Source organism: Cyclopterus lumpus, chromosome 8, assembly GCF_009769545.1.
Source record: "Cyclopterus lumpus isolate fCycLum1 chromosome 8, fCycLum1.pri, whole genome shotgun sequence".
NCBI classification, from domain to species: domain Eukaryota; kingdom Metazoa; phylum Chordata; class Actinopteri; order Perciformes; family Cyclopteridae; genus Cyclopterus; species Cyclopterus lumpus.
The window spans coordinates 1,400,966-1,425,965 of NC_046973.1; the positions used below are offsets into that span (position 1 = coordinate 1,400,966).

The window sequence follows — 25,000 nt, forward strand, 5'->3', positions numbered from 1 at the left end:
GCTGCTGCTTCCTGTAAATTCCCCGTGGGGATGAATAAAGTAATATCTAATCTAATCTATAATAGCGTTTTGTATCCGTTGATTATATTAAGTTTTAATAATCTAAATCTGTAAAACAACTAAAGGTAAAACAGCGTTCTACTGGGTCGAACATGCAGTTCCAGACTCCGTCCAGCTGGGGGCGCTGTGAGACCGCGCTGTGTTTGCCAGCTCCGAAACTAGACACCGCAGAAGAAGAAGAGGAAAACGAAGAAGGAAACGACGAAGAAGAAGAGCTAATGCTTGTTGTTAGCAAGCCGACATTAAACAAACAGAAAGCCGACACGGTAAGAACGCTCCGTGTTCCGGAAACACGCGCCGCATGTTGTAATAGCGAGTTCCGGAAGTAGAAATAAATGCACGTCATGTTTTGTGTCGCACGAGCACAACAGATTAGCCACCTGCTAACAGGTGAGCAGGCTGCACGGCGCACGCGCTCCTTTCTCCCCACAACACGCAGCTCCTCTTCATCTTTACCGACACAGGAAAGAAAACCCAACATGGCGTCACACGAGGCGTTTATTTAATGTTTAATGACACCTGGTCATCTTAGACTCCTGGTCCTCCTCAGACTCCTGGTCCTCCTCAGACTCCTGGTCCTCCTCAGACTCCTGTCCTCCTCAGACTCCTGGTCCTCCTCAGACTCCTGGTCCTCCTCAGACTCCTGGTCATCTTAGACTCCTGGTCCTCTCAGACACCTGGTCCTCCTCAGACTCCTGTCCTCCTCAGACTCCTGGTCCTCCTCAAACACCTGGTCCTCTTAGACTCCTGGTCCTCTCAGACTCCTGGTCCTCCTTAAACACCTGGTCCTCTTAGACTCCTGTCCTCCTCAGACTCCTGTCCTCCTCAGACTCCTGGTCCTCCTCAGACTCCTGGTCATCTTAGACTCCTGGTCCTCCTCAGACTCCTGGTCATCTTAGACTCCTGGTCCTCCTTAAACACCTGGTCCTCCTCAGACTCCTGTCCTCCTCAGACTCCTGGTCCTCTCAGACACCTGGTCCTCCTCAGACTCCTGGTCCTCTTAGACTCCTGTCCTCCTCAGACTCCTGGTCCTCTCAGACTCCTGGTCCTCCTCAGACTCCTGGTCATCTTAGACTCCTGGTCCTCAAACACCTGGTCCTCTTAGACTCCTGTCCTCCTCAGACTCCTGTCCTCCTCAGACTCCTGGTCCTCCTCAGACTCCTGGTCATCTTAGACTCCTGGTCCTCCTCAGACTCCTGGTCATCTTAGACTCCTGGTCCTCCTTAAACACCTGGTCCTCCTCAGACTCCTGTCCTCCTCAGGCTCCTGGTCCTCCTCAGACTCCTGTCCTCCTCAGACTCCTGGTCCTCTCATACACCTGGTCCTCCTCAGACTCCTGGTCCTCTCAGACTCCTGGTCATCTTAGACTCCTGGTCCTCCTTAAACACCTGGTCCTCTTAGACTCCTGTCCTCCTCAGACTCCTGGTCCTCTTAGACTCCTGTCCTCCTCAGACTCCTGGTCCTCTCAGACTCCTGGTCCTCCTCAGACTCCTGGTCATCTTAGACTCCTGGTCCTCCTTAAACACCTGGTCCTCTTAGACTCCTGTCCTCCTCAGACACCTGGTCCTACTCAGACTCCTGGTCCTCCTCAGACTCCTGGTCATCTTAGACTCCTGGTCCTCCTTAAACACCTGGTCCTCTTAGACTCCTGGTCCTCCTTAAACACCTGGTCATCTTAGACTCCTGGTCCTCCTTAAACACCTGGTCATCTTAGACTCCTGGTCCTCCTTAAACACCTGGTCCTCTTAGACTCCTGGTCCTCCTCAGACTCCTGGTCCTCTCAGACACCTGGTCCTCCTTAAACACCTGGTCCTCTTAGACTCCTGGTCCTCCTTAAACACCTGGTCATCTTAGACTCCTGGTCCTCCTTAAACACCTGGTCCTCTTAGACTCCTGTCCTCCTTAAACACCTGGTCATCTTAGACTCCTGGTCCTCCTTAAACACCTGGTCCTCTTAGACTCCTGTCCTCCTCAGACTCCTGGTCCTCTCAGACACCTGGTCCTCTTAGACTCCTGGTCCTCAAACACCTGGTCCTCTTAGACTCCTGGTCCTCCTCAGTCTGATGGGGTTGAGATGAATGACTCCTGGTCCTCTCAGACACCTGGTCCTCTTAGACTCCCGGTCCTCCTTAAAAACCTGGTCCTCCTTAAACACCTGGTCCTCTCAGACACCTGGTCCTCCTAAGTCTGATGGAGTTGAGATGAATGACTCCTGGTCCCCCTTAAACTCCTGGTCCTCCTTAAACACCTGGTCCTCTTAGACTCCTAGTCCTCCTCAGTCTGATGGGGTTGAGATGAATGACTCCTGGTCCTCCTCTGACTCCTGTTCCCCCTTAAACTCCTGGTCCCCCTTAAACACCTGGTCCTCTTAGACTCCTGGTCCTCCTCAGTCTGATGGAGTTGAGATGATTGACTCCTGGTCCCCCTTAAACTCCTGGTCCCCCTTAAACTCCTGGTCCTCCTTAAACACTTGGTCCTCTCAGACACCTGGTCCTCCTCAGTCTGATGGAGTTGAGATGAATGACTCCTGGTCCCCCTTAAACTCCTGGTCCCCCTTAAACTCCTGGTCCTCCTCAGATTCCTGGTCCTCCTATGAGGAGTTCCTCTAATGGGGTTTTGTGTGTATCTCCTGAAGGCGTCGACATGTCGGCCGACACCAAGATCGCCGAGCTGCTCACGGAGCTCCATCAGCTCATCAAGCAGACCCAGGTGAGTCGGGGGTGCTTCGGGGGTCCCGGGGATCAAACCGCCGGTTCTCGGGGCCGACGTGTGTGATGTGATGTGTGTGTGGTTTGTTTCAGGAGGAGAGGTCACGCAGCGAACACAACCTGCTCAACATCCAGAAGACACACGAGAGGATGCAGACGGAGAACAAAAGTGAGTCTCTGAGTCCTGAGTCCTGAGTCTCTTGAGTCCTCATCCACTCAAACTGTCCCGCTCCCCCACAGCGTCTCCGTACTACCGGACCAAGCTCAGAGGACTCTACACCACGGCCAAGGCCGACGCTGAGGCCGAGTGCAGGTGAGGAGGAGGAGGAGGAGGAGGAGGAGGAGGGGGAGGGGGAGGAGGAGGAGGAGGAGGAGGAGGAGGAGGAGGAGGAGGAGGAGGAGGAGAAGGAGAAGGAGAAGGAGAAGGAGGAGAGAGACGACATGAGTTGCAAGCTGTAACTTGAGCTCAGGAAACAGCAGAATATATATAACTATATTTATATATTTGTAAATATTGATATATATATTTATTTATTCTGTTTTCTACAGAAACAGAAATGATGAACTGAGTTTAACAATTTGTTTTGTTTCTTTTCAGCATTCTGCGTCACGCGTTGGACAAAATAGCGGAGATCAAGTCTCTGCTGGAAGAGAGGAGGATAGGTGTGTGTGTGTGTGTGTGTGTGTGTGTGTGTGTGTGTGTGTGTGTGTGTGTGTGTGTGTGTGTGTGTGTGTGTGTGTGTGTGTGTGTGTGTGTGTGTGTTGTGTGTGTGTGTGTGTGTGTGTGTGTGTGTGTGTGTGTGTGTGTGTGTGTGTGTGTGTGTGTGTGTGTGTGTGTGTGTGTGTGTGTGCCTCATCGCTCTGTAACGTGTGCAACAGGAAGTGAATGTGTCTTCTTCTGCAGCTGCTAAGATGGCGGGCGTGTACAGCGACAGCGACCCTCCCAGGAAGACGATGCGGCGCGGCGTCCTGATGACGCTCCTCCAGCAGTCGGCCATGACGCTTCCTCTGTGGATCGGCAAGCCGGGGGAGAGGTAACATCTCAGATCCAGAACATCTCAGATACATAAGATCCAGAACATCTCAGATCCATAACATCTCAGATACATCAGATCAATAACATCTCAGATCAATAACATCTCAGATCCATAACATCTCAGATACATAACATCTCAGATACATCAGATCAATAACATCTCAGATCCATAACATCTCAGATACATCAGATCAATAACATCTCAGATACATCAGATCAATAACATCTCAGATACATCAGATCAATAACATCTCAGATACATCAGATCAATAACATCTCAGATACATCAGATCAATAACATCTCAGATCAATAACATCTCAGATCCATAACATCTCAGATACATAACATCTCAGATACATAACATCCATAACATCTCAGATACATCAGATCAATAACATCTCAGATACATAACATCTCAGATCCATAAGATCCAGAACATCTCAGATCCATAACATCTCAGATACATCAGATCAATAACATCTCAGATACATCAGATCAATAACATCTCAGATCCATAACATCTCAGATACATAACATCTCAGATACATAACATCCATAACATCTCAGATACATCAGATCAATAACATCTCAGATACATAACATCTCAGATCCATAAGATCCAGAACATCTCAGATCCATAACATCTCAGATACATCAGATCAATAACATCTCAGATACATCAGATCAATAACATCTCAGATCCATAACATCTCAGATACATAACATCTCAGATACATAACATCCATAACATCTCAGATACATCAGATCAATAACATCTCAGATCCATAACATCTCAGATACATCAGATCAATAACATCTCAGATACATAAGATCCAGAACATCTCAGATCCATAACATCTCAGATACATAACATCTCAGATACATAACATCCATAACATCTCAGATACATCAGATCAATAACATCTCAGATGCATAACATCTCAGATCCATAACATCTCAGATCCATAACATCTCGGATACATCAGATCAATAACATCTCAGATCCATAACATCTCAGATACATCAGATCAATAACATCTCAGATACATAAGATCCAGAACATCTCAGATCCATAACATCTCAGATACATAACATCTCAGATACATCAGATCCATAACATCTCAGATACATAACATCTCAGATACATAACATCCATAACATCTCAGATACATAAGATCCAGAACATCTCAGATCCATAACATCCATAACATCTCAGATACATAAGATCCATAACATCTCAGATCCATAACATCCATAACATCTCAGATACATAACATCTCAGATCCATAACATCCATAACATCTCAGATACATAACATCTCAGATCCATAACATCCATAACATCTCAGATACATAACATCTCAGATCCATAACATCCAGAACATCTCAGATACATAACATCCATAACATCTCAGATACATAACATCTCAGATCCATAACATCCAGAACATCTCAGATACATAACATCCATAACATCTCAGATACATAACATCTCAGATCAATAACATCTCAGATACATAACATCCATAACATCTCAGATACATAACATCCATAACATCTCAGATACATAACATCCATAACATCTCAGATACATAACATCTCAGATACATAACATCCATAACATCTCAGATACATAACATCCATAACATCTCAGATACATAACATCCATAACATCTCAGATACATAACATCTCAGATACATAACATCCATAACATCTCAGATCAATAACATCCATAACATCTCAGATACATAACATCTCAGATACATAACATCCATAACATCTCAGATACATAACATCTCAGATCCATAACATCCATAACATCTCAGATACATAACATCCATAACATCTCAGATACATAACATCCATAACATCTCAGATACATAACATCTCAGATACATAACATCCATAACATCTCAGATCAATAACATCCATAACATCTCAGATACATAACATCTCAGATACATAACATCCATAACATCTCAGATACATAACATCTCAGATACATAACATCCATAACATCTCAGATCAATAACATCTCAGATCCATAACATCCATAACATCTCAGATACATAACATCTCAGATCCATAACATCCATAACATCTCAGATATATAACATCTCAGATACATAACATCCATAACATCTCAGATATATAACATCTCAGATACATAACATCCATAACATCTCAGATACATAACATCTCAGATACATAACATCCATAACATCTCAGATACATAACATCTCAGATACATAACATCCATAACATCTCAGATACATAACATCTCAGATACATAACATCCATAACATCTCAGATCCATAACATCTCAGATCCATAACATCCATAACATCTCAGATACATAATGACCTCACACACACACTCTCACACCCCTCCCTGTGTCATGTGACCAGCCCCCCCCCTCTCTGTGGGGCGACCCCGGCCAGCAGCGACTACGTCGCCAAACAAGGAGACAAAGTGGCGGCGAGAGTGAAGGCGGACGGAGACGAGCAGTGGATCCTAGCCGAGGTCGTCAGCTACAACCATTCCACCAACAAGTAAGAGCACACTCACACACACACACACACACACACACACACACACACTGAGGCCGAGGTCGTCAGCTACAACCATTCCACCAACAAGTAAGAGCACACTCACACACACACACACACACACACACACACACACACTGAGGCCGAGGTCGTCAGCTACAACCATTCCACCAACAAGTAAGAGCACACTCACACACACACACACACACACACACACACACACTGAGGCCGAGGTCGTCAGCTACAACCATTCCACCAACAAGTAAGAGCACACTCACACACACACACACACACACACACACACACACACTGAGGCCGAGGTCGTCAGCTACAACCATTCCACCAACAAGTAAGAGCACACTCACACACACACACACACACACACACACACACACTGAGGCCGAGGTCGTCAGCTACAACCATTCCACCAACAAGTAAGAGCACACTCACACACACACACACACACACACACACACACACACACACACACACACACTGAGGCCGAGGTCGTCAGCTACAACCATTCCACCAACAAGTAAGAGCACACTCACACACACACACACACACACACACACACACACACACACACACACACTGAGGCCGAGGTCGTCAGCTACAACCATTCCACCAACAAGTAAGAGCACACTCACACACACACACACACACACACACACACACACACACATACTGAGGCCGAGGTCGTCAGCTACAACCATTCCACCAACAAGTAAGAGCACACTCACACACACACACACACACACACACACACACTGAGGCCGAGGTCGTCAGCTACAACCATTCCACCAACAAGTAAGAGCACACTCACACACACACACACACACACACACACACACACACACACACACACACTGAGGCCGAGGTCGTCAGCTACAACCATTCCACCAACAAGTAAGAGCACACTCACACACACACACACACACACATACTGAGGCCGAGGTCGTCAGCTACAACCATTCCACCAACAAGTAAGAGCACACTCACACACACACACACACACACACACACACACACTGAGGCCGAGGTCGTCAGCTACAACCATTCCACCAACAAGTAAGAGCACACTCACACACACACACACACACACACACCTCTGATGGTGTTTTTGTTCATAAGTAGAAGTGTAAAGTAATTTAAATGGACCTGAAGTTCCGCTGTTTGTCTCTTTGTAGCTCCTTGTTTCGGTAGATTTCCCGTAGTCCCTGAACGCCTCTTGACCTCTCTTGACCTCTGCAGGTATGAAGTGGACGACATCGACGAAGAGGGCAAAGAGTGAGTTAAATACTTTATTCTTTATACGTAATGTGCTCTTTGTGTTTCCTCATTTAGTGTCAAACAGACCACAAGCAGGGGCGGGGCTACACAGTGATTGACAGGTCGATCGTCCCTCCTTCTCAGTTCTAATATGGTCACTTCCTGTCCTCTGGCTGCAAAAAAATGAAATGTGGAGATTATTTAAAATGTGTGTGTGTAAACACAAGATTTAAATCTGATACTAACATTTTTAATCACTGATTAAATGTTAAAACACTCGACATCGAACCCGATGTCACAATTAATTATATAATAAAAAGTCCTCCAGGTGGAATGTGTGTGTGTCTGACTGTTTGTATGTCTGACTGTGTGTGTGTGTGTGTCTGACTGTGTGTGTGTGTGTCTGACTGTTTGTCTGTGTGTGTGTGTGTCTGACTGTGTGTGTGTGTGTGTCTGACTGTTTGTATGTCTGACTGTGTGTGTTTGTGTGTCTGACTGTTTGTGTGTGTGTCTGACTGTGTGTTTGTGTGTGTGTGTCTGACTGTGTGTGTGTGTCTGACTGACTGTGTGTGTGTGTGTGTCTGACTGTTTGTCTGACTGTGTGTTTGTGTGTGTGTGTCTGACTGTTTGTATGTCTGACTGTGTGTGTTTGTGTGTCTGACTGTTTGTGTGTGTGTGTCTGACTGTGTGTTTGTGTGTGTGTCTGACTGTGTTTGTATGTCTGACTGTTTGTGTGTGTGTCTGACTGTGTGTTTGTGTGTGTGTGTGTGTGTCTGACTGTTTGTATGTCTGACTGTTTGTGTGTGTGTCTGACTGTGTGTTTGTGTGTGTGTGTGTGTGTCTGACTGTTTGTATGTCTGACTGTTTGTGTGTGTGTCTGACTGTGTGTTTGTATGTCTGACTGTTTGTGTGTGTGTCTGACTGTTTGTGTGTGTCTGACTGTGTGTGTGTGTCTGACTGTTTGTGTGTGTGTGTCTGACTGTGTGTTTGTATGTCTGACTGTTTGTGTGTGTGTGTGTCTGACTGTTTGTGTGTGTGTGTCTGACTGTGTGTTTGTGCGATCAGGAGACACACACTGAGCCGGCGGAGGATCATCCCCCTGCCTCAGTGGAAGGCTAACCCAGAGACGGACCCCGAGGCCCTGTTCAGTAAGGACCAGCTGGTTCTGGCTCTCTACCCGCAGACCACCTGCTTCTACCGGGCCCTGATCCACACGCCTCCACACAGGGTGAGGCCCCCTAGTTAGCCTACTTAACCTAGTTAGCCTAGTTAAGCTAGTTAGCCTAGTTAGTTAGTTAGCCTAGTTAGCCCACTCAACCTAGTTAACCTACTCAGCCTACTTAATGTATTTAATCTAGTTAACCTGGCATTATACAGGTGGTTTAGATGTGTGAGCAACATCTGTGGGACAGCTGTTAAGATAAGTTGAGCAGAACCTGTAACTTATTAATTTGTTGGAACCTCCACTTCTCTTCTGCCCCCCCCCCTCCCCCCCTCTCCTCTCCCCCCCCCTCCCCCTCCTCCCCTCCCCCTCCTCCCCCCTCCCCTCCTCCTCCTCCTCTCCCCCCCCCTCCCCTCCCCTCCTCCTCCCCCTCCTCCCCCCCAGCCTCAGGACGACTACTCGGTGCTGTTCGAGGACACGTCGTACGCTGACGGTTACTCTCCTCCTCTCAACGTGGCTCAGCGATACGTCGTCGCCTGCAAAGAGAACAAGAAGAAGTGACCTCTGAGAGCTCCGATTTCCTTTTTTAATTTGTGTGCATGAACCGCACGGCGCCGTGTTGATGGAGCAGCTGCGACGTTAGCCTAGCGTAGCGCCGATCCATTTTTTTACCCGTTTATTGCAATTAAATGGCAGCTGAAAAGGTTTGATTGGGTTCTTCTGCTCCACGAGAAGAGGAACTTCAGCGCGCCGCCGAGTATTGGAACGCACCCCGATGCATGGGCAGAGCTCGGTTACCAGCGTGGAGCAGGAGGAGCGTTTGATTCAAACACCAGCAGCAGGTTCCTCCATGTTTGTGGGCGGAGCCATTTAGATTGTTCAGTTTGTTTTTATTATTATTATTATTATGACGTGTTGATGATCGTGTGAAACAACTTTAAAAAGAACTGTGACTAAAATGTTTCCATGCTTCATTTTACACACGTGCACAGACACACACACACACGTGCACAGACACACACGTTCAGACAGACACGCAAACACGTGCACACAGACACACACACACACATACATACACACGCACACATACACACACACGTGCAGACACACACTGACAGTACACTCAAATACTCATTTGAGGTACTTTCATGCCACTTTCTACTTTATTTAGCAAACGCATCACAAGTTTATAAAATTAAAAGGAAATTAAGAATTTTTTCCTGTAAATGTAATAAAGTTAATGTATTTTATTAGTATTAATTCATCAGTAATAATATTTATATTATATATAATATCTCCCGAGAGAAAATAATGTATTAATTGATTATATAAATATTTTGTATTAATCACAATGTGTTCCTAACTATGTACATGTACTTGTACTCGAGTACAAGTACCTCAAATGGTACAAGTATGTGTACTTAGTTACTTTCCACCACTACTAAACAGTCATATAGCGTTGCTCCGTCACTTGCAAGTAGACAATATTTCCCACAGTTAATGAACGCATCACGAGACAACGGAAGTGACTAAATATATCCCACAGTCCCTGAAGGCAACACGAAACAACAAAAGGTGACTCATGTCCGACAGTCCCTGAAGGCAGCAGCTGCTTGCGCAGACAGAAATAAACATGGCGGACTCGGTGAGTGTTGAGACGGAGCTGCGGCTTTTATCGTTAAGAAAACAGTTAATCGGTGAATTGCGTGATTAAAATAAATGTGTCGTTGCCGTAGTAACAGCTGCTTCCGGTGGGAAGTGAACTGCTGAGACGTGAAGCGACGGAAACATATTTAAACTATTAGCATCTTTCATAAAATAACGCTAACTGGAAGTCCTTCAAAATAAAAGTGGTTCATTTACGCTAACGGGAAGTACTTTAAAATAAAAGCCCGGAGTTGTATCTCGGTGATCAAAGATTATAGCTTCAACTTCCGGTTTCGTTTTTAGTAAAAAACCTCCTCGTGACACGACGGTGATTGTTAAACTACCAAAGTAACCACGTGATTTAATACATGTGTATATTACTTATTAATCCAACACAACAAGCCATGACGTCATAGTGTTATTGTTTGTTGACATAGTGAGATGTGAGCGTTAAACTTAATGGTCGTTTTTGTTGTACTGTTGAAACTGCGTGTTTCTTTTATTTTGTCCACACTATTTACATTTAAATCATTTAAAACAAAGTTGGAAGCAGTATTCAGGTATTTTATTTACTTTGTGAAATATTTAGTTGAAGTACTCCTTTATATTTATATATTATATATACATTTATTTATATGTGTGTTAGTTTAACAACACAGAGATAAATAATATCAGAGCAGGAAGAGGCAGAAAACCTTCTATAATATTACAACTACTATAATATAAAGAGCACGAAATTACATAAGCTATGTATTCAAATTATGTAATATTAATGACAAAGTATTTTAGTAAAATAATATATATATAAATAAATAAATAAATAAAAAGTAGATTTTTGTAGATGATGTATGTGTTGTTTTTTGTTGAGGAAATATTAGTTTACGTTACTAGCTCTCCTGTTGGTGTAAACACTGATTGGTTGTTTACAAAGTCACATGATCAGAGACTAGAGAAACATCACGTGATCTAGGGATCTACTGGGGGTTCCACTGTATTTACTCTGTGATGGTTAGCGATGAACAGTGTTGTTACCTGAACGCACCGCCTGTGTCCTCCAGGTGTGTGACAGTGAGCAGGCCGTGAAGCCTCCCCCCAAACGCAGACGCATCCTGGACCCGTCGGCCGTGGTCTCGGTACCCGTCTACTCCAACAAGGTGAACGTGCTCCGCGTGTCGGTGTCTGCAGGTGTTTCTCTTAACGATCTGCGGCGTCTGACTCCGCCGAGCGTCTCGTCCTCAGGTGAGCAGCAGCCTGCGGCTGAAGCCGATGGCGGCCGTGTTCACCGAGCAGGAGAACTCAGGTAAAGCCAGACTGCGGGCGAGGCGTTCAGGGATCGTCCGGAGAGTGCGGAGGCTTTACGGGCGGCTTGTTTGTGTTCCCCGACAGACGACGGTTTGTGGTCGCGGTTTTCTTCTCGAGTCCCGGCGTCAAACGCCATCGAACTCAGCGACTCCGAGGAGGACGCAGCGGAACCCGAGCCGGAGAACGCGGAACGGTGAGTCGGTAAAAACACTCCTGAATAAATGAAACGGGTTCTAGTTCTCTCTCCTTTCAGAGCGGAGTCCTGCTGCCCGTCTCCTCCAGAGAGTCCAGTCCAGAAGCAGTCCAGACGGGTCCGGAGGAAGATCAGGTACCACCGACACACACAGTTACACACACACACACACACACAGTTACACACACACAATGTGTGTTTTCTTCCTCAGTGAGATCGACAGGAAGCTCCGGGCAGTGAACTCCTTCCTGTCTCCTGAGACTCGTGACAGGAAGTCCGACGAGGATGACGTCATCGTTGTGAACCCCGCCTCTGGACTTCAGGGTTCTCCGTACAGCTCGTCGGTCCGGGAGATCCCCCTAAAGATCCGCTGCCGGACAGACGTCCACAAGATCCCGGTTCTGTCGGTACGGGACGAGCAGCGGTACGATGACGTCACCCGTCTGTTTCTTAACGGCTGCGTTTGTTTTTGTTTGTTTGTTCGTAGTCGACGCCTCTGAGTGACGTGTTGGCCCAGCTGTCCGTCATCCTCGATGTCCCTCCTCCTCGCCTCCTGCTGCTGAGGGAGGAGGAGGAGCTCCCGTCGGGCGCCAGCGTCGGCGAGCTCGGCCTCGGCATCGCTGACATCATCGGTGAGTCGCGTGACCGGCTCACGAAACGCGTCTCCCCCCCCCCCCCCCCGATGGTTGTTGCGTAACAAAGCTCCTTCTCTCCCGTGCAGAGTGCGTGGTCATGTCGGCGGAGGACGGCCCCGAAGCCGACCGCGGCGTCACCGTGAGGCTGCAGAGCAAAGACCGGGCCGCCTCCCAGGAGTTCTCGCTGCACCGGGTCCGTAGCTCCTCCGCCTCCGTCAGCTTGTTTGCAGCAGCGGGACTCGAACCTGTGACCTCACGACCTCTGTGTGTGTGTGTGTGTGTGTGTGTGTGTGTTTCAGGACGCTCCTCTGGGCTCCGTCTTCTCCCGCTATCTGTCCCGGCTGCCCGCCGTTGCTCAGGCGAAGGTCCGCTTCCTCTTCGACGGCTGCAGCGTGGCGTCCGGACAGACGCCGGCTCAGCTGGACATGGAGGACGGCGACATCATCGAAGTTTGGCTCTAGATTCACTTTGTGTGTAAACGTTACTTTAATATCGGGATCGTATGTTTTAGAACTAACGGTAAACAGCCCAGGAATAATTGTAAACTTATTTTTATGTTCACTCTACTTTGTACTTTTTTTTAATAATAATAAAATGAGTGGAAGTTGCTCAACGTGCTTTAATTCTAACAATATTCTGTATTGTTTATTATTAATTACAGTGTGTAGATATTATAAACTGAGTTTTGGATGAAAATTGTAATCTGAAATAAAATAAATGTATTTTAGGTATAAAGTAGTATACAACTAAAGCTGTTACTTGCATGGTAGGTTTATATTTAATTATTTATTTACAATGGCCGGATTCCACTGTAAACAGCCACTGAGTAGACGCACCCACGTGTTGTCGTCACGTGACTCGCATAAGAAGTCATGTGAGCTGCGCAGCGGAAGTTCACTCAGATCCAACATGGCGGAGCAGCAGAATTGTCATCTCTGAAGTAAACAGTCGTTTTAAAACGGTGTTCACGAGGAAACCGTTCCGTGTATCGTTTGTTGCCGAACCGTAAACCGTCGTTATGTGTCGCGAATAACGTCCACGGTAGAAGACGACATTTAGCAGAAGAAGCAGAAGAAGCGTCACCCAGCAGGTAAACAACACAACAACAAGCTGCACAATCAACATTAAAAAGGACAACTCGAGTGTTTAGGAAGAAACGGGTTGAACTCCGCTGCGCGCGCAGCTCTCGGTCTCCTTTGGTTGCTAGGTTTGGTTCACAGAGGCAGAAGTTTATATTAAATCAAAACGCGTTAGTTTAAACCATCTAACTTGTTTTAAAGGGGTACCGGGGGGGGGGCATTAGACCGGCAGAGTCCTGAATGGAGTCTGGGGGGACCCGGACCCGAACCCTTCTGGAAAGGGATCGAACTTAACCAGCCGAATTTACCAGAAAGCCTCTAAAAATGTCGCAAATCATTGCGCAACAGGTCGGAACTAACGTTACGTCAGTTGAGAAGCAGACGACGTCAAGCAGGAGTCCGTCACCTCGGCTTATTGCTTCCGCGTGCACGCGGAGGTGCAGCAGTTTTTGTTCTGGGCACGCGGATCTGATCACGTATCGATAGCTCTGTAATCGATAAGTCGGCGTTCCTCTGTGCTGATTGGCCGGATCACTGATCAATGGAGAGAAGCTTTAATATAATCATGTAATGTCTTCAAGGTGACGTCATAAGTGATGTAATAACGCATCTAAATCAGTTTATTGATTATTATTACAACATCAATAATGTCTGATTTATAAGAAAAGATCAATTAGATCGATTTGTACTAAAAATAAGTCTTTTATTTATTGAGGAAACGATTGATGGATCAGATCAATCACACGAAGCTCGAACCACAACACGGACCAAATAAACCATAAAACGGAATAAATAGTGAACGATACAGAAATATATGTTTTAACTGTATAATTTATTACAGTTAATATCTCTAATATCTTATTTTGTTCCCCTTCAGGGGATGAGCTATAATTTTAATAATTCTAATGTTTTTCGAATGTTTATTATTATTATTCTTATGCTGGAGGGTCATGGCCTAAAGTTGCAAACTTCAAAATGTCCTCACATATCAGAATCGGTGAAAACACTTTTCTGATTGGGGTGTCGGGGAAAGTCTAAAGAATTAGCTCGGTGGCGCCCCCTTGTTTGGAAAAGCTAATACTTTTTTTCAGCAATGGCCGATTGGACCTGCTCTACAAATATGTTCAAGTTGAACATAAAATGCGCCATATTAGAGTTTCCGCCATTTTGAATTTGGTAAAAAACACGTTTTTTCCATTTTATCCTAAACCCTTGGTCCGATTTTGACGAAAAGTTATTTGGTTAATTATTGGTTCAATGTCATCAGAATTTATGTGTTTATATATTTAGTGTTGATATCTCATTGTGTTCAGAAGATATGGGCCAATTAACATCAAAGGGGTGTGGCCTAATATTTAAAGACCCATAACTTCCAAATGACTTTGTCCATCCTCACCAAATTGCTAGCATATGTTCACATTGTATCCCTTAACCTACCCTGATCATAATATTTGAACATTAGGGGGCGCTGCAGTCAAACGCTCAATATCGCAATTTTTAGGCTTTTTTTCGCGTTTTTTTTTTCACTTTTTTGGACGTCGCGAAACTGCGAACTCCTCCTAGAGCTTAAACCCGATTCATTCCAAAATCTATGTGTACTAGAGACCTCGGCAATGAAAAGTTATCAAAGGATTTTAAAAATTCAAAACTGTGCGTAGGGTTCTTTTTCAAAGAACACCATTCGCCATGAAAATGTAAGTTGTTTTAACTCGGCCATACATTATGTAATCTTCTCCATATTACTCATATGTCATGACACACTGACCCTGAAGACATCCATATGATAATTCTAATTCTAGTCATAGCGCCCCCTACAAATATTAATGTAAGCAGCCCCAGTGCTACGTTTGGCCTACATGTCTAAAACTTGGTAGGCATATGTAACACATGTAGACGAAAAAGAAAGTCTCTTGGGACCATGCTCCAAACTGTACCGGAAGTCGGCCATTTTTATTTCTGTGATTCTTTTCATACTTTAGCCCATTCCTCCAAATCATCGGATAGGCTTCAAATGTGGTCAGTGGTCTAAAATCCAACATTTATGAAATGAAGATGCTTTTCCAGCATCACTCTATGCAGGAAAAACCTCCAACTCGTGGACACTTGGTCTGACGGTCGCAGACACTCGGCCGCGTGAACCGGCTTCCTTCTTCCTCCTCTCCTTCCTCTTCCTTATTCCCCTTCCTCCTCTCCTTCCTCCTCTCCTTCCTTCCTCCTCTTCCTCTTCCTCCTCTCCTTCCTCTTCCTTCTTCCTCTTCCTCCTCTCCTTCCTCTTCCTCTTCCTTCCTCCTCCTTCCTCCTCTCCTTCCTCTTCCTTATTCCCCTTCCTCCTCTTCCTCTTCCTCCTCTCCTTCCTCTTCCTCTTCCTTCCTCCTCCTTCCTCCTCTCCTTCCTCTTCCTTATTCCTCTTCCTCCTCTCCTTTCTCTTCCTTCCTCCTCTTCCTCTTCCTTATTCCACTTCCTCCTCTCCTTCCTCTTCATTCTACCTCTTCCTTCTTCCTCCTCTCCTTCCTCTTCCTTCCTCCTCTTCCTCTTCCTTCCTCCTCTTCCTCTTCCTTCCTCCTTCCTCTTCCTTCCTCCTCTTCCTCTTCCTCCTCTCCTTTCTCTTCCTTCCTCCTCTTCCTCTTCCTTCCTCCTCTTCCTCTTCCTCCTCTCCTTTCTCTTCCTTCCTCCTCTTCCTCTTCCTTCTTCCTCTTCCTCCTCTCCTTCCTCTTCAAAATGAAACTGTTTCCTTGTTTTCTGATATTTGACAACATAATTATTGTATAAAGTAATCAATAATGAAATAAAGTGATTATATTGTTGTGTTTTTATTGATTAATGTATCAGACTGTTGACCCTGGAAGGCTTCATCCCATGTTATTGATCCTCAGCGGCGGCCATGTCTCTGGGCGAGACCGCGGCGGACTCGGCGCCGTTCTTCTCCGACGACAGCGAGGCGGAGGAGGCGGGCGGCGGCGCGGTGGCTCAGCGGACGGCGGAGGAGGAGTCGCCCAGCGGCGTGTCGAAGGCCCGAGCGCTGCTGACCGTCCTCGTCCTCTGTTACATCAACCTGCTCAACTACATGGACCGCTTCACCGTGGCAGGTACGGCACCTGGGCGCCTCGGCCAATCAGAAGAGAGGACACGCGCACATCTACATAAGGAACTTATATTCTATTAAAGTCACAAAATGTACGGAAAATGTTTAATATTTTCTGAGATAAAAGTCACAATTTTACTTTAATTCTTTAAAATATTCTTTAATATTAAAATCACAAAATGAATATTTTCACAAGTCACAAAATTGAAGTTATACGAACGCATTTTTAATTTTTAGTTTAGTTTAAATTTACGACATTTAGTCTTAATTTTTTATTTAAAACTAACTTTACACTGTAAATTAATTATGTTCACCATTTAATTTATTATTTTTCCTCTGATTTAGAAATACAATAATTATGATTATACTTCAGAGAATATATTAGTATTAAGTTGAGTTTACAAGACTTTAATAAAGTAATTATATTTAAAATACAGTGGAGTAATGATTACGATCTATCGGGGATCACATTCAGTTCACTGAGATACAAAACATCCTGAATATGAGAATACATGAACCCTTAATGTTGTTGTTGTTGTTGTTTGTGTCGTCTCAACAGGCGTTCTCCCCGACATCGAGCACTATTTTGGGATCAATGATGAGAAGTCCGGTCTGCTTCAAACGGGTAAGAACTGACCTCAAGTCAGCAGCGCTGATCAATAACTCTATTGATCTCTCTTTCTGCTTCAATATTAATATTAATTAATATGAACTCCTTTTTTATGTGTAAACATCAATTGGTTTTGTTTTATAAGATAGAAAAGAGATTAATATATTAGTTTTATTATTTTATATTGGTATATCTATATTAGTGTTTCTAATTAGTATTTTATTATTATTTCAGTGGTATGTTATTTTTTATATTGTGTGTGTGTGTGTATATACATTTTATTATATTAGTTTATTATTTCTATTATATTTTTATATTGGGTTTCTTATTAGTTTCTTATTATAATATATTTTTATATTGGGTTTCTTATTAGTATTATATTAGTTTATTATATTATATATTTAGGGTCCTCTCTGACTGACGACAAATACCCCAAAATGAGCCCAATTTTAGAACATTGGGCTCATTTTGGGGTATTTGCGACCGACGAAAACCGCTCATATTTGGCCAGCTTGTCAGTCTTGGTGACAATAGCCGTCTGATCAAGGAGTCACATTTTTTAAATTCATAGTTGTCCACCTGCTCTACAGAAACCCTCTCAGACCTTGTGGTAAGGATCTGTGGCCCAATGAACATCTTAGGGGCGTGTCTTGTTTTTCAATGCTCAGTGTCAACACTATTGGGACTAATCACTCGCGTTTTTCACTTGTTTTTGTCACTTTTTGCCGTTATACATTTAACGTTATCTCCCACAAAAATTATCCGATCGATTTCAATCTTCTTTCCAGGATGATCTCTTGAGCATTATTATTCTGAAAAAACGTCGCTTTCACCCACTCTGACTTGTCGTTAAAATATTCCAATAAAATCCCACTTCCTGTGTTTTGTTATGAGACTGTTGCTTTAACCGATCTTTCCAAAGATAATCATGATGCCACTCAAGACCTGAACACATGTACAAGAAACATTAGAAATTGTCATTTGAACACCGAAATAAAATGACAAGTTTTAGACACTAATATTTGTGTCTAAAAGTTCCGATCAAACACCTGACTCGTATGTTCGAATCCAGGCTGGGACAAATTTTTCCAGCACTTTTTCTTTTTACCTTTTAATTTACATAACGTGGTCTACACTTCACGTAGAGACACGTGGTGCATGTATATGTTCTCATTCTCAAAGCGCCCCCTACTGGCTCAACTGGACTTGCTCTAATCTGCCCCAAACTAGTCGTGCTTGTCATCTGAGGATATCGACGAGCTTATTTTCACTCACAGTCGACGCGCCACCTACTGGTGAAAGAATATCGAGGTTACGCAACAAACGGTAAAACGTACGACCGGCGGCCCGCGTTCTCGGCCGAGCGGGTCGCCGTCCCGGTGAGCGAGGACCCGCTCATCGCTCCTCGCAGCTTTAATTTTATATTGGGTTTCTTATTAGTATTATATTAGTTTATTATATTATATATTTTTATATTGGGTTTCTTATTAGTTTATTATCTTATCCAGATGTATTGATCCCGTTCTTTATGAGCAGAAACCTTCACAATGAATACCTCCATGTGTGTAGAAGTACTCTGTTGAACAAAGAGGTGAAAGGGAACAATATATATATATATATATATATATATATATATATATATATATATATATATATATATACTATACATCGATTGATGTACTGGTCCCAGTAGTATGGATTGATGTACCAGTACTGGTCCCAGTAGTATGGATTGATGTACCAGTACTGGTCCCAGTAGTATGGATTGATGTACCAGTACTGGTCCCAGTAGTATGGATTGATGTACCAGTACTGGTCCCGTAGTATGGATTGATGTACCAGTACTGGTCCCGTAGTATGGATTGATGTACCAGTACTGGTCCCAGTAGTATGGATTGATGTACCAGTACTGGTCCCAGTAGTATGGATTGATGTACCAGTACTGGTCCCAGTAGTATGGATTGATGTACCAGTACTGGTCCCAGTAGTATGGATTGATGTACCAGTACTGGTCCCAGTAGTATGGATTGATGTACCAGTACTGGTCCCAGTAGTATGGATTGATGTACCAGTACTGGTCCCAGTAGTATGGATTGATGTACCAGTACTGGTCCCAGTAGTATGGATTGATGTACCAGTACTGGTCCCAGTAGTATGGATTGATGTACCAGTACTGGTCCCGTGACTAACAACCTGACGTCGTCTGTTCAGTTTTCATCTGCAGTTACATGTTCTTGGCTCCGGTCTTCGGTTACCTTGGCGACCGGTGCAACAGGAAGTACATCATGAGCTTCGGCATCGCGTTCTGGTCTCTGGTGACCCTCGCCAGCTCCTACACCCCCAAAGAGGTGAGTCCCCCCCCCCCCCCCAGCTCCAAACAAGCGCCCCTGTATTCACGCTGATGAGTGAACCGTCCCTCGGCAGCACTTCTGGGTTCTGCTGGTGACTCGAGGTCTGGTGGGCATCGGCGAGGCCAGTTACTCCACCATCGCTCCCACCATCATCGCCGACCTCTACGTGAAGCGCCAGAGGACCAACATGCTCTCCGTCTTCTACTTCGCCATCCCCGTCGGCAGGTGGGCTTATACCTTATTTTATATTGATGTATCTTTATATATATATGCATCTTATTTTATATGTATCTTATTTTATATTGATGTATCTTTATATTTATATGCATCTTATTTTATATGTATCTTATTTTATATTTATATATCTTATTTTATATTTATATGTATCTTATTTTATATTTATACGTCTTATTGTATATCTTATTTTATATTTATATATCTTATTTCATATTTATATATTTTATATTGTATCTCTTATATATCTTATTTCATATTCATAAATCTTGTTTTTTTATATCTATCATTTTTATATATATATTATTTTATATTCATATATCTTGTTTTACATCACACTCTCAAACAGGAAGTGCCCCATCTGATGTTGTTGTTGTTGTTGTTGTTGTTGTTGTCTTTCACCTCAGCGGTCTCGGGTACATCGTGGGCTCACAAGTCGGTGCTGCAGCTCAGGACTGGCACTGGGCTCTGAGGGTGAGTCACTGATCTGCAGCCGATACTAGTTATTGATCGTTGATTATCCATATTTCCTGTTATAGATTACAGCAGCTGGTCTACAAGCATCACGAGGATCTATTTATTATGTTCAACTCCCTGAAGTCTGTAAACAATAACACATACTAAATGTTGTACTTTTACTTATTTATAGTAGTTTATAGCGATCGATCAGAGACTAGAGAAGCATCCACAAAGTCCTGATCACATGTCCTACTGATCACATGATCTACTGATCACATGTTCTACTGATCACATGTTCTACTGATCACATGTCCTACTGATCACATGATCTACTGATCACATGTTCTACTGATCACATGTCCTACTGATCACATGATCTACTGATCACATGTTCTATTGGTCACATGTTCTTTTGGTCACATGTTCTACTGATCACATGTTCTACTGATCACATGTCCTACTGATCACATGTTCTACTGATCACATGTCCTACTGATCACATGATCTACTGATCACATGTTCTACTTATCACATGTTCTATTGGTCACATGTTCTTCTGGTCATATGTTCTACTGATCACATGTCCTACTGATCACATGTCCTACTGATCACATGTCCTACTGATCACATGATCTACTGATCACATGTTCTACTGGTCACATGTTCTACTGATCACATGTCCTACTGATCACATGTCCTACTGATCACATGATCTACTGATCACATGTCCTACTGATCACATGATCTACTGATCACATGTTCTACTGGTCACATGTTCTACTGGTCACATGTTCTACTGATCACATGTTCTACTGATCACATGATCTACTGATCACATGTTCTACTGATCACATGTTCTTCTGGTCACATGTTCTACTGATCACATGTCCTACTGATCACATGTCCTACTGATCACATGTCCTACTGATCACATGATCTACTGATCACATGTCCTACTGATCACATGTTCTATTGGTCACATGTTCTATTGGTCACATGTTCTATTGATCACATGTTCTACTGATCACATGTCCTACTGATCACATGATCTACTGATCACATGTTCTACTGATCACATGTTCTACTGGTCACATGATCTACTGGTCACATGTTCTACTGGTCACATGATCTACTGGTCACATGATCTACTGGTCACATGTTCTACTGGTCACATGTTCTACTGGTCACATGATCTACTGGTCACATGTTCTACTGATCACATGATCTACTGATCACATGTTCTACTGGTCACATGATCTACTGGTCACATGATCTACTGGTCACATGTTCTACTGGTCACATGTTCTACTGGTCACATGATCTACTGGTCACATGTTCTACTGATCACATGATCTACTGATCACATGTTCTACTGGTCACATGATCTACTGGTCACATGATCTACTGATCACATGTTCTACTGATCACATGTTCTACTGGTCACATGATCTACTGGTCACATGTTCTACTGGTCACATGATCTACTGGTCACATGATCTACTGGTCACATGATCTACTGGTCACATGTTCTACTGGTCACATGTTCTACTGGTCACATGATCTACTGGTCACATGTTCTACTGATCACATGATCTACTGATCACATGTTCTACTGGTCACATGATCTACTGGTCACATGTTCTACTGGTCACATGTTCTACTGGTCACATGATCTACTGGTCACATGTTCTACTGATCACATGATCTACTGATCACATGTTCTACTGGTCACATGATCTACTGGTCACATGATCTACTGATCACATGTTCTACTGGTCACATGTTCTACTGATCACATGTTCTACTGGTCACATGTTCTACTGGTCACATGTTCTACTGGTCACATGTTCTACTGGTCACATGTTCTACTGGTCACATGTTCTACTGGTCACATGATCTACTGACCACATGTTCTACTGGTCACATGATCTACTGATCACATGTTCTACTGGTCACATGTTCTACTGATCACATGATCTACTGATCACATGTTCTACTGGTCACATGTTCTACTGGTCACATGTTCTACTAGTCACGTGTTCTACTGACCACATGTTCTACTGGTCACATGATCTACTGATCACATGTTCTACTGGTCACATGATCTACTGACCACATGTTCTACTGGTCACATGATCTACTGATCACATGTTCTACTGGTCACATGATCTACTGATCACATGTTCTACTGGTCACATGATCTACTGACCACATGTTCTACTGGTCACATGATCTACTGATCACATGTTCTACTGATCACATGATCTACTGGTCACATGTTCTACTGATCACATGATCTACTGATCACATGTTCTACTGGTCACATGTTCTACTGGTCACATGTTCTACTGGTCACATGTTCTACTAGTCACGTGTTCTACTGACCACATGTTCTACTGATCACATGATCTACTGATCACATGTTCTACTGGTCACATGATCTACTGACCACATGATCTACTGATCACATGATCTACTGGTCACATGTTCTACTGATCACATGATCTACTGATCACATGTTCTACTGGTCACATGTTCTACTGGTCACATGTTCTACTAGTCACGTGTTCTACTGACCACATGTTCTACTGATCACATGATCTACTGATCACATGATCTACTGGTCACATGTTCTACTGATCACATGATCTACTGATCACGTGTTCTACTGATCACATGTTCTACTGGTCACATGTTCTACTGGTCACATGTTCTACTGGTCACATGTTCTACTGATCACATGATCTACTGATCACATGATCTACTGATCACATGTTCTACTGATCACATGTTCTACTGGTCACGTGTTCTACTGATCACGTGTTCTACTGGTCACGTGTTCTACTGATCACGTGTTCTACTGGTCACATGATCTACTGGTCACATGTTCATTTTATTCACTTTGTGATGGGTAAAGTTAAACTGATCAGGATCAATAACGCCCCGTTACCCCCCCAGGTGACTCCGGGTCTGGGTCTGCTCGCCGTGCTGCTGCTGCTCTTCGTGGTCCAGGAGCCGAAGCGAGGCGGCGTTGAGGACCGCCCGGAGCACCACATGCAGCGGACCGGCTGGCTGGAGGACGTGCAGGCGCTCAGCAGGAAGTAGGTTTATTGTTGACTTTCAAAATAAAGGTCCTGCTACTCTCAGAAACAGAACCACGATGACTAGGAGAGCTAGAACACGTCTTTAGTGCAGAATAACTTGGTTATTAATAAAACAACTTTAATTTCATTAATTTATTTTACAAAAACTTTAAACAATATAATCTAAATATCCAACAAGTGTCTACAAGTGTTATTAACATTATAAACAAATAGTATGAAGTATTATCTTACCTCTCCTCGGTGAATCAATCATGACGTCATAGTTTCACTGAAGAGAGTTTAATGTTTTTAACACAATCTGATTAAAGTAAACGGATTATTTGAGAAGAGATTTTAAATGGAACGAAGAATAAAACAGATGAAATATCACAAGCTTAAGCTTCTTTTTGGCAGATTTTTGTTCTGTTTTTTCTTCTAAAATGCCATTTGGTGTTTCTTTGTGAGTCATTGTGGAACATTTGAATAACGGGAACCCGAGTTAACAGAGAGATGAAACCACAAAGCGACTCATTCGATGCCTCAGAAGATAAACTGGAGATAAAAGGGGCGACTGTGGGTCAGTGGTTAGCAGGTCTGTCTTTCAATCAGGGGGTTGGTGGTTCAATCCCCGCCCTAGTCCTTGAGCAAGACACTTAACCCTGAATTGTTCCCTGTAGCTGTTCTACAGTGTGTGATTGTAAGTCGCTTTGGATAAAAGCGTCAGCTAAATGACATGTGATGTAATTTAATAAACTGACTTCACAGAACATTCTGACCTCACTGAAGCGTGTTTTATTCCATCTCTGCAGCTACAGCTTCGTGTTGTCCACCTTCGGTTTCACGGCGGTGGCCTTCGTCACCGGCTCTCTGGCTCTTTGGGCGCCGACGTTCCTCTTGAGAGCGGCCGTCTTCACCGGGAAGAGGCCTCCCTGTGTGGAGGGGAACTGCGCCTCCTCTGAAAGGTGATCACAGCTGGTCACCTGGCCAGGATGCTGCCTTCAAATACCCATAAAAAAACAGAAAGGTCTACGCTTCATGTGTTAAAGCTGCATTCTCTCTCCTGACCACCAGGGGGCGACTCCTCTGGTTGTATACAAGTCTATGATTCATGTGTTGAAGCTGCATTCTCTCTCCTGACCACCAGGGGGCGACTCCTCTGGTTGTATAGAAGTCTATGCTTCATGTGTTAAAGCTGCATTCTCTCTCCTGACCACCAGGGGGCGACTCCTCTGGTTGTATAGAAGTCTATGCTTCATGTGTTAAAGCTGCATTCTCTCTCCTGACCACCAGGGGGCAACTCCTCTGGTTGTATAGAAGTCTATGCTTCATGTGTTAAAGCTGCATTCTCTCTCCTGACCACCAGGGGGCGACTCCTCTGGTTGTATAGAAGTCTATGCTTCATGTGTTAAAGCTGCATTCTCTCTCCTGACCACCAGAGGGCGACTCCTCTGGTTGTATAGAAGTCTATGCTTCATGTGTTAAAGCTGCATTCTCTCTCCTGACCACCAGAGGGCGACTCCTCTGGTTGTATAGAAGT

The 25,000-nt window shown here is 44.0% G+C and overlaps 3 protein-coding genes across 7 annotated transcripts in view; all 3 read left to right on the forward strand.

The window, feature by feature from the left end:
• The first annotated feature begins 217 nt into the window (after positions 1-217).
• On the forward strand, positions 218-9,744 carry sgf29 (SAGA complex associated factor 29). The gene is made up of 10 exons (XM_034540258.1): positions 218-326; positions 2,696-2,769; positions 2,862-2,937; positions 3,009-3,081; positions 3,367-3,431; positions 3,673-3,802; positions 6,214-6,357; positions 7,609-7,644; positions 8,692-8,854; positions 9,233-9,744. The coding sequence occupies exons 2-10, from the start codon at positions 2,704-2,706 to the stop codon at positions 9,347-9,349; spliced, it is 870 nt and encodes a 289-aa protein (XP_034396149.1). The 5' UTR covers positions 218-326; positions 2,696-2,703; the 3' UTR covers positions 9,350-9,744.
• Positions 9,745-10,333: 589 nt separating this feature from the next.
• nfatc2ip (nuclear factor of activated T cells 2 interacting protein) lies at positions 10,334-13,199 on the forward strand. Of its 3 annotated transcripts, none has more exons than XM_034540255.1 (9): positions 10,334-10,433; positions 11,494-11,589; positions 11,675-11,735; positions 11,822-11,930; positions 11,991-12,065; positions 12,142-12,337; positions 12,418-12,562; positions 12,652-12,758; positions 12,865-13,199. In XM_034540255.1, exons 1-9 carry the CDS (start codon positions 10,422-10,424, stop codon positions 13,024-13,026), a joined length of 963 nt encoding a protein of 320 aa, XP_034396146.1. In that variant the 5' UTR covers positions 10,334-10,421; the 3' UTR covers positions 13,027-13,199. The 3 variants fall into 3 exon arrangements, with proteins under 3 accessions (XP_034396146.1, XP_034396147.1, XP_034396148.1); XM_034540256.1 differs by lacking the exon at positions 10,334-10,433 and adding an exon at positions 10,637-10,783; XM_034540257.1 differs by lacking the exon at positions 10,334-10,433 and adding an exon at positions 10,798-10,995.
• Positions 13,200-13,425: 226 nt separating this feature from the next.
• The window catches only part of spns1 (spinster homolog 1 (Drosophila)), a 26,903-nt gene continuing 15,328 nt past the window's right edge, over positions 13,426-25,000 (forward strand). Inside the window, exons 1-8 of one of the 3 annotated variants that reach the window (XR_004609903.1) lie at positions 13,426-13,655; positions 16,518-16,730; positions 17,286-17,351; positions 19,548-19,684; positions 19,761-19,912; positions 20,329-20,395; positions 23,339-23,481; positions 24,273-24,425. Coding sequence is in view for 2 of the 3 variants with exons in the window: in XM_034540254.1 (XP_034396145.1) it covers positions 16,526-16,730; positions 17,286-17,351; positions 19,548-19,684; positions 19,761-19,912; positions 20,329-20,395; positions 23,339-23,481; positions 24,273-24,425 (923 nt within the window). In the remaining variant the exon portion in view is untranslated. Of the gene's footprint in view, positions 13,656-16,473; positions 16,731-17,285; positions 17,352-19,547; positions 19,685-19,760; positions 19,913-20,328; positions 20,396-23,338; positions 23,482-24,272; positions 24,426-25,000 lie in introns of all 3 variants that reach the window. The other 2 variants (XM_034540254.1, XM_034540253.1) reach the window with 2 other exon arrangements.

Excerpts from the sequence above, each read along its gene's own strand:
- sgf29 (XM_034540258.1), top strand. The coding sequence starts at position 2,704 with ATGTCGGCCGACACCAAGATCGCCGAGCTGCTCACGGAGCTCCATCAG. Across the intron at positions 3,803-6,213 it reads ATCGGCAAGCCGGGGGAGAG|CCCCCCCCCTCTCTGTGGGG; the intron begins GTAACATCTCAG and ends TCATGTGACCAG. Across the intron at positions 6,358-7,608 it reads TACAACCATTCCACCAACAA|GTATGAAGTGGACGACATCG; the intron begins GTAAGAGCACAC and ends TGACCTCTGCAG.
- nfatc2ip (XM_034540255.1), top strand. Across the intron at positions 11,590-11,674 it reads TACCCGTCTACTCCAACAAG|GTGAGCAGCAGCCTGCGGCT; the intron begins GTGAACGTGCTC and ends TCTCGTCCTCAG. Across the intron at positions 12,066-12,141 it reads CGGGTCCGGAGGAAGATCAG|TGAGATCGACAGGAAGCTCC; the intron begins GTACCACCGACA and ends TTTCTTCCTCAG.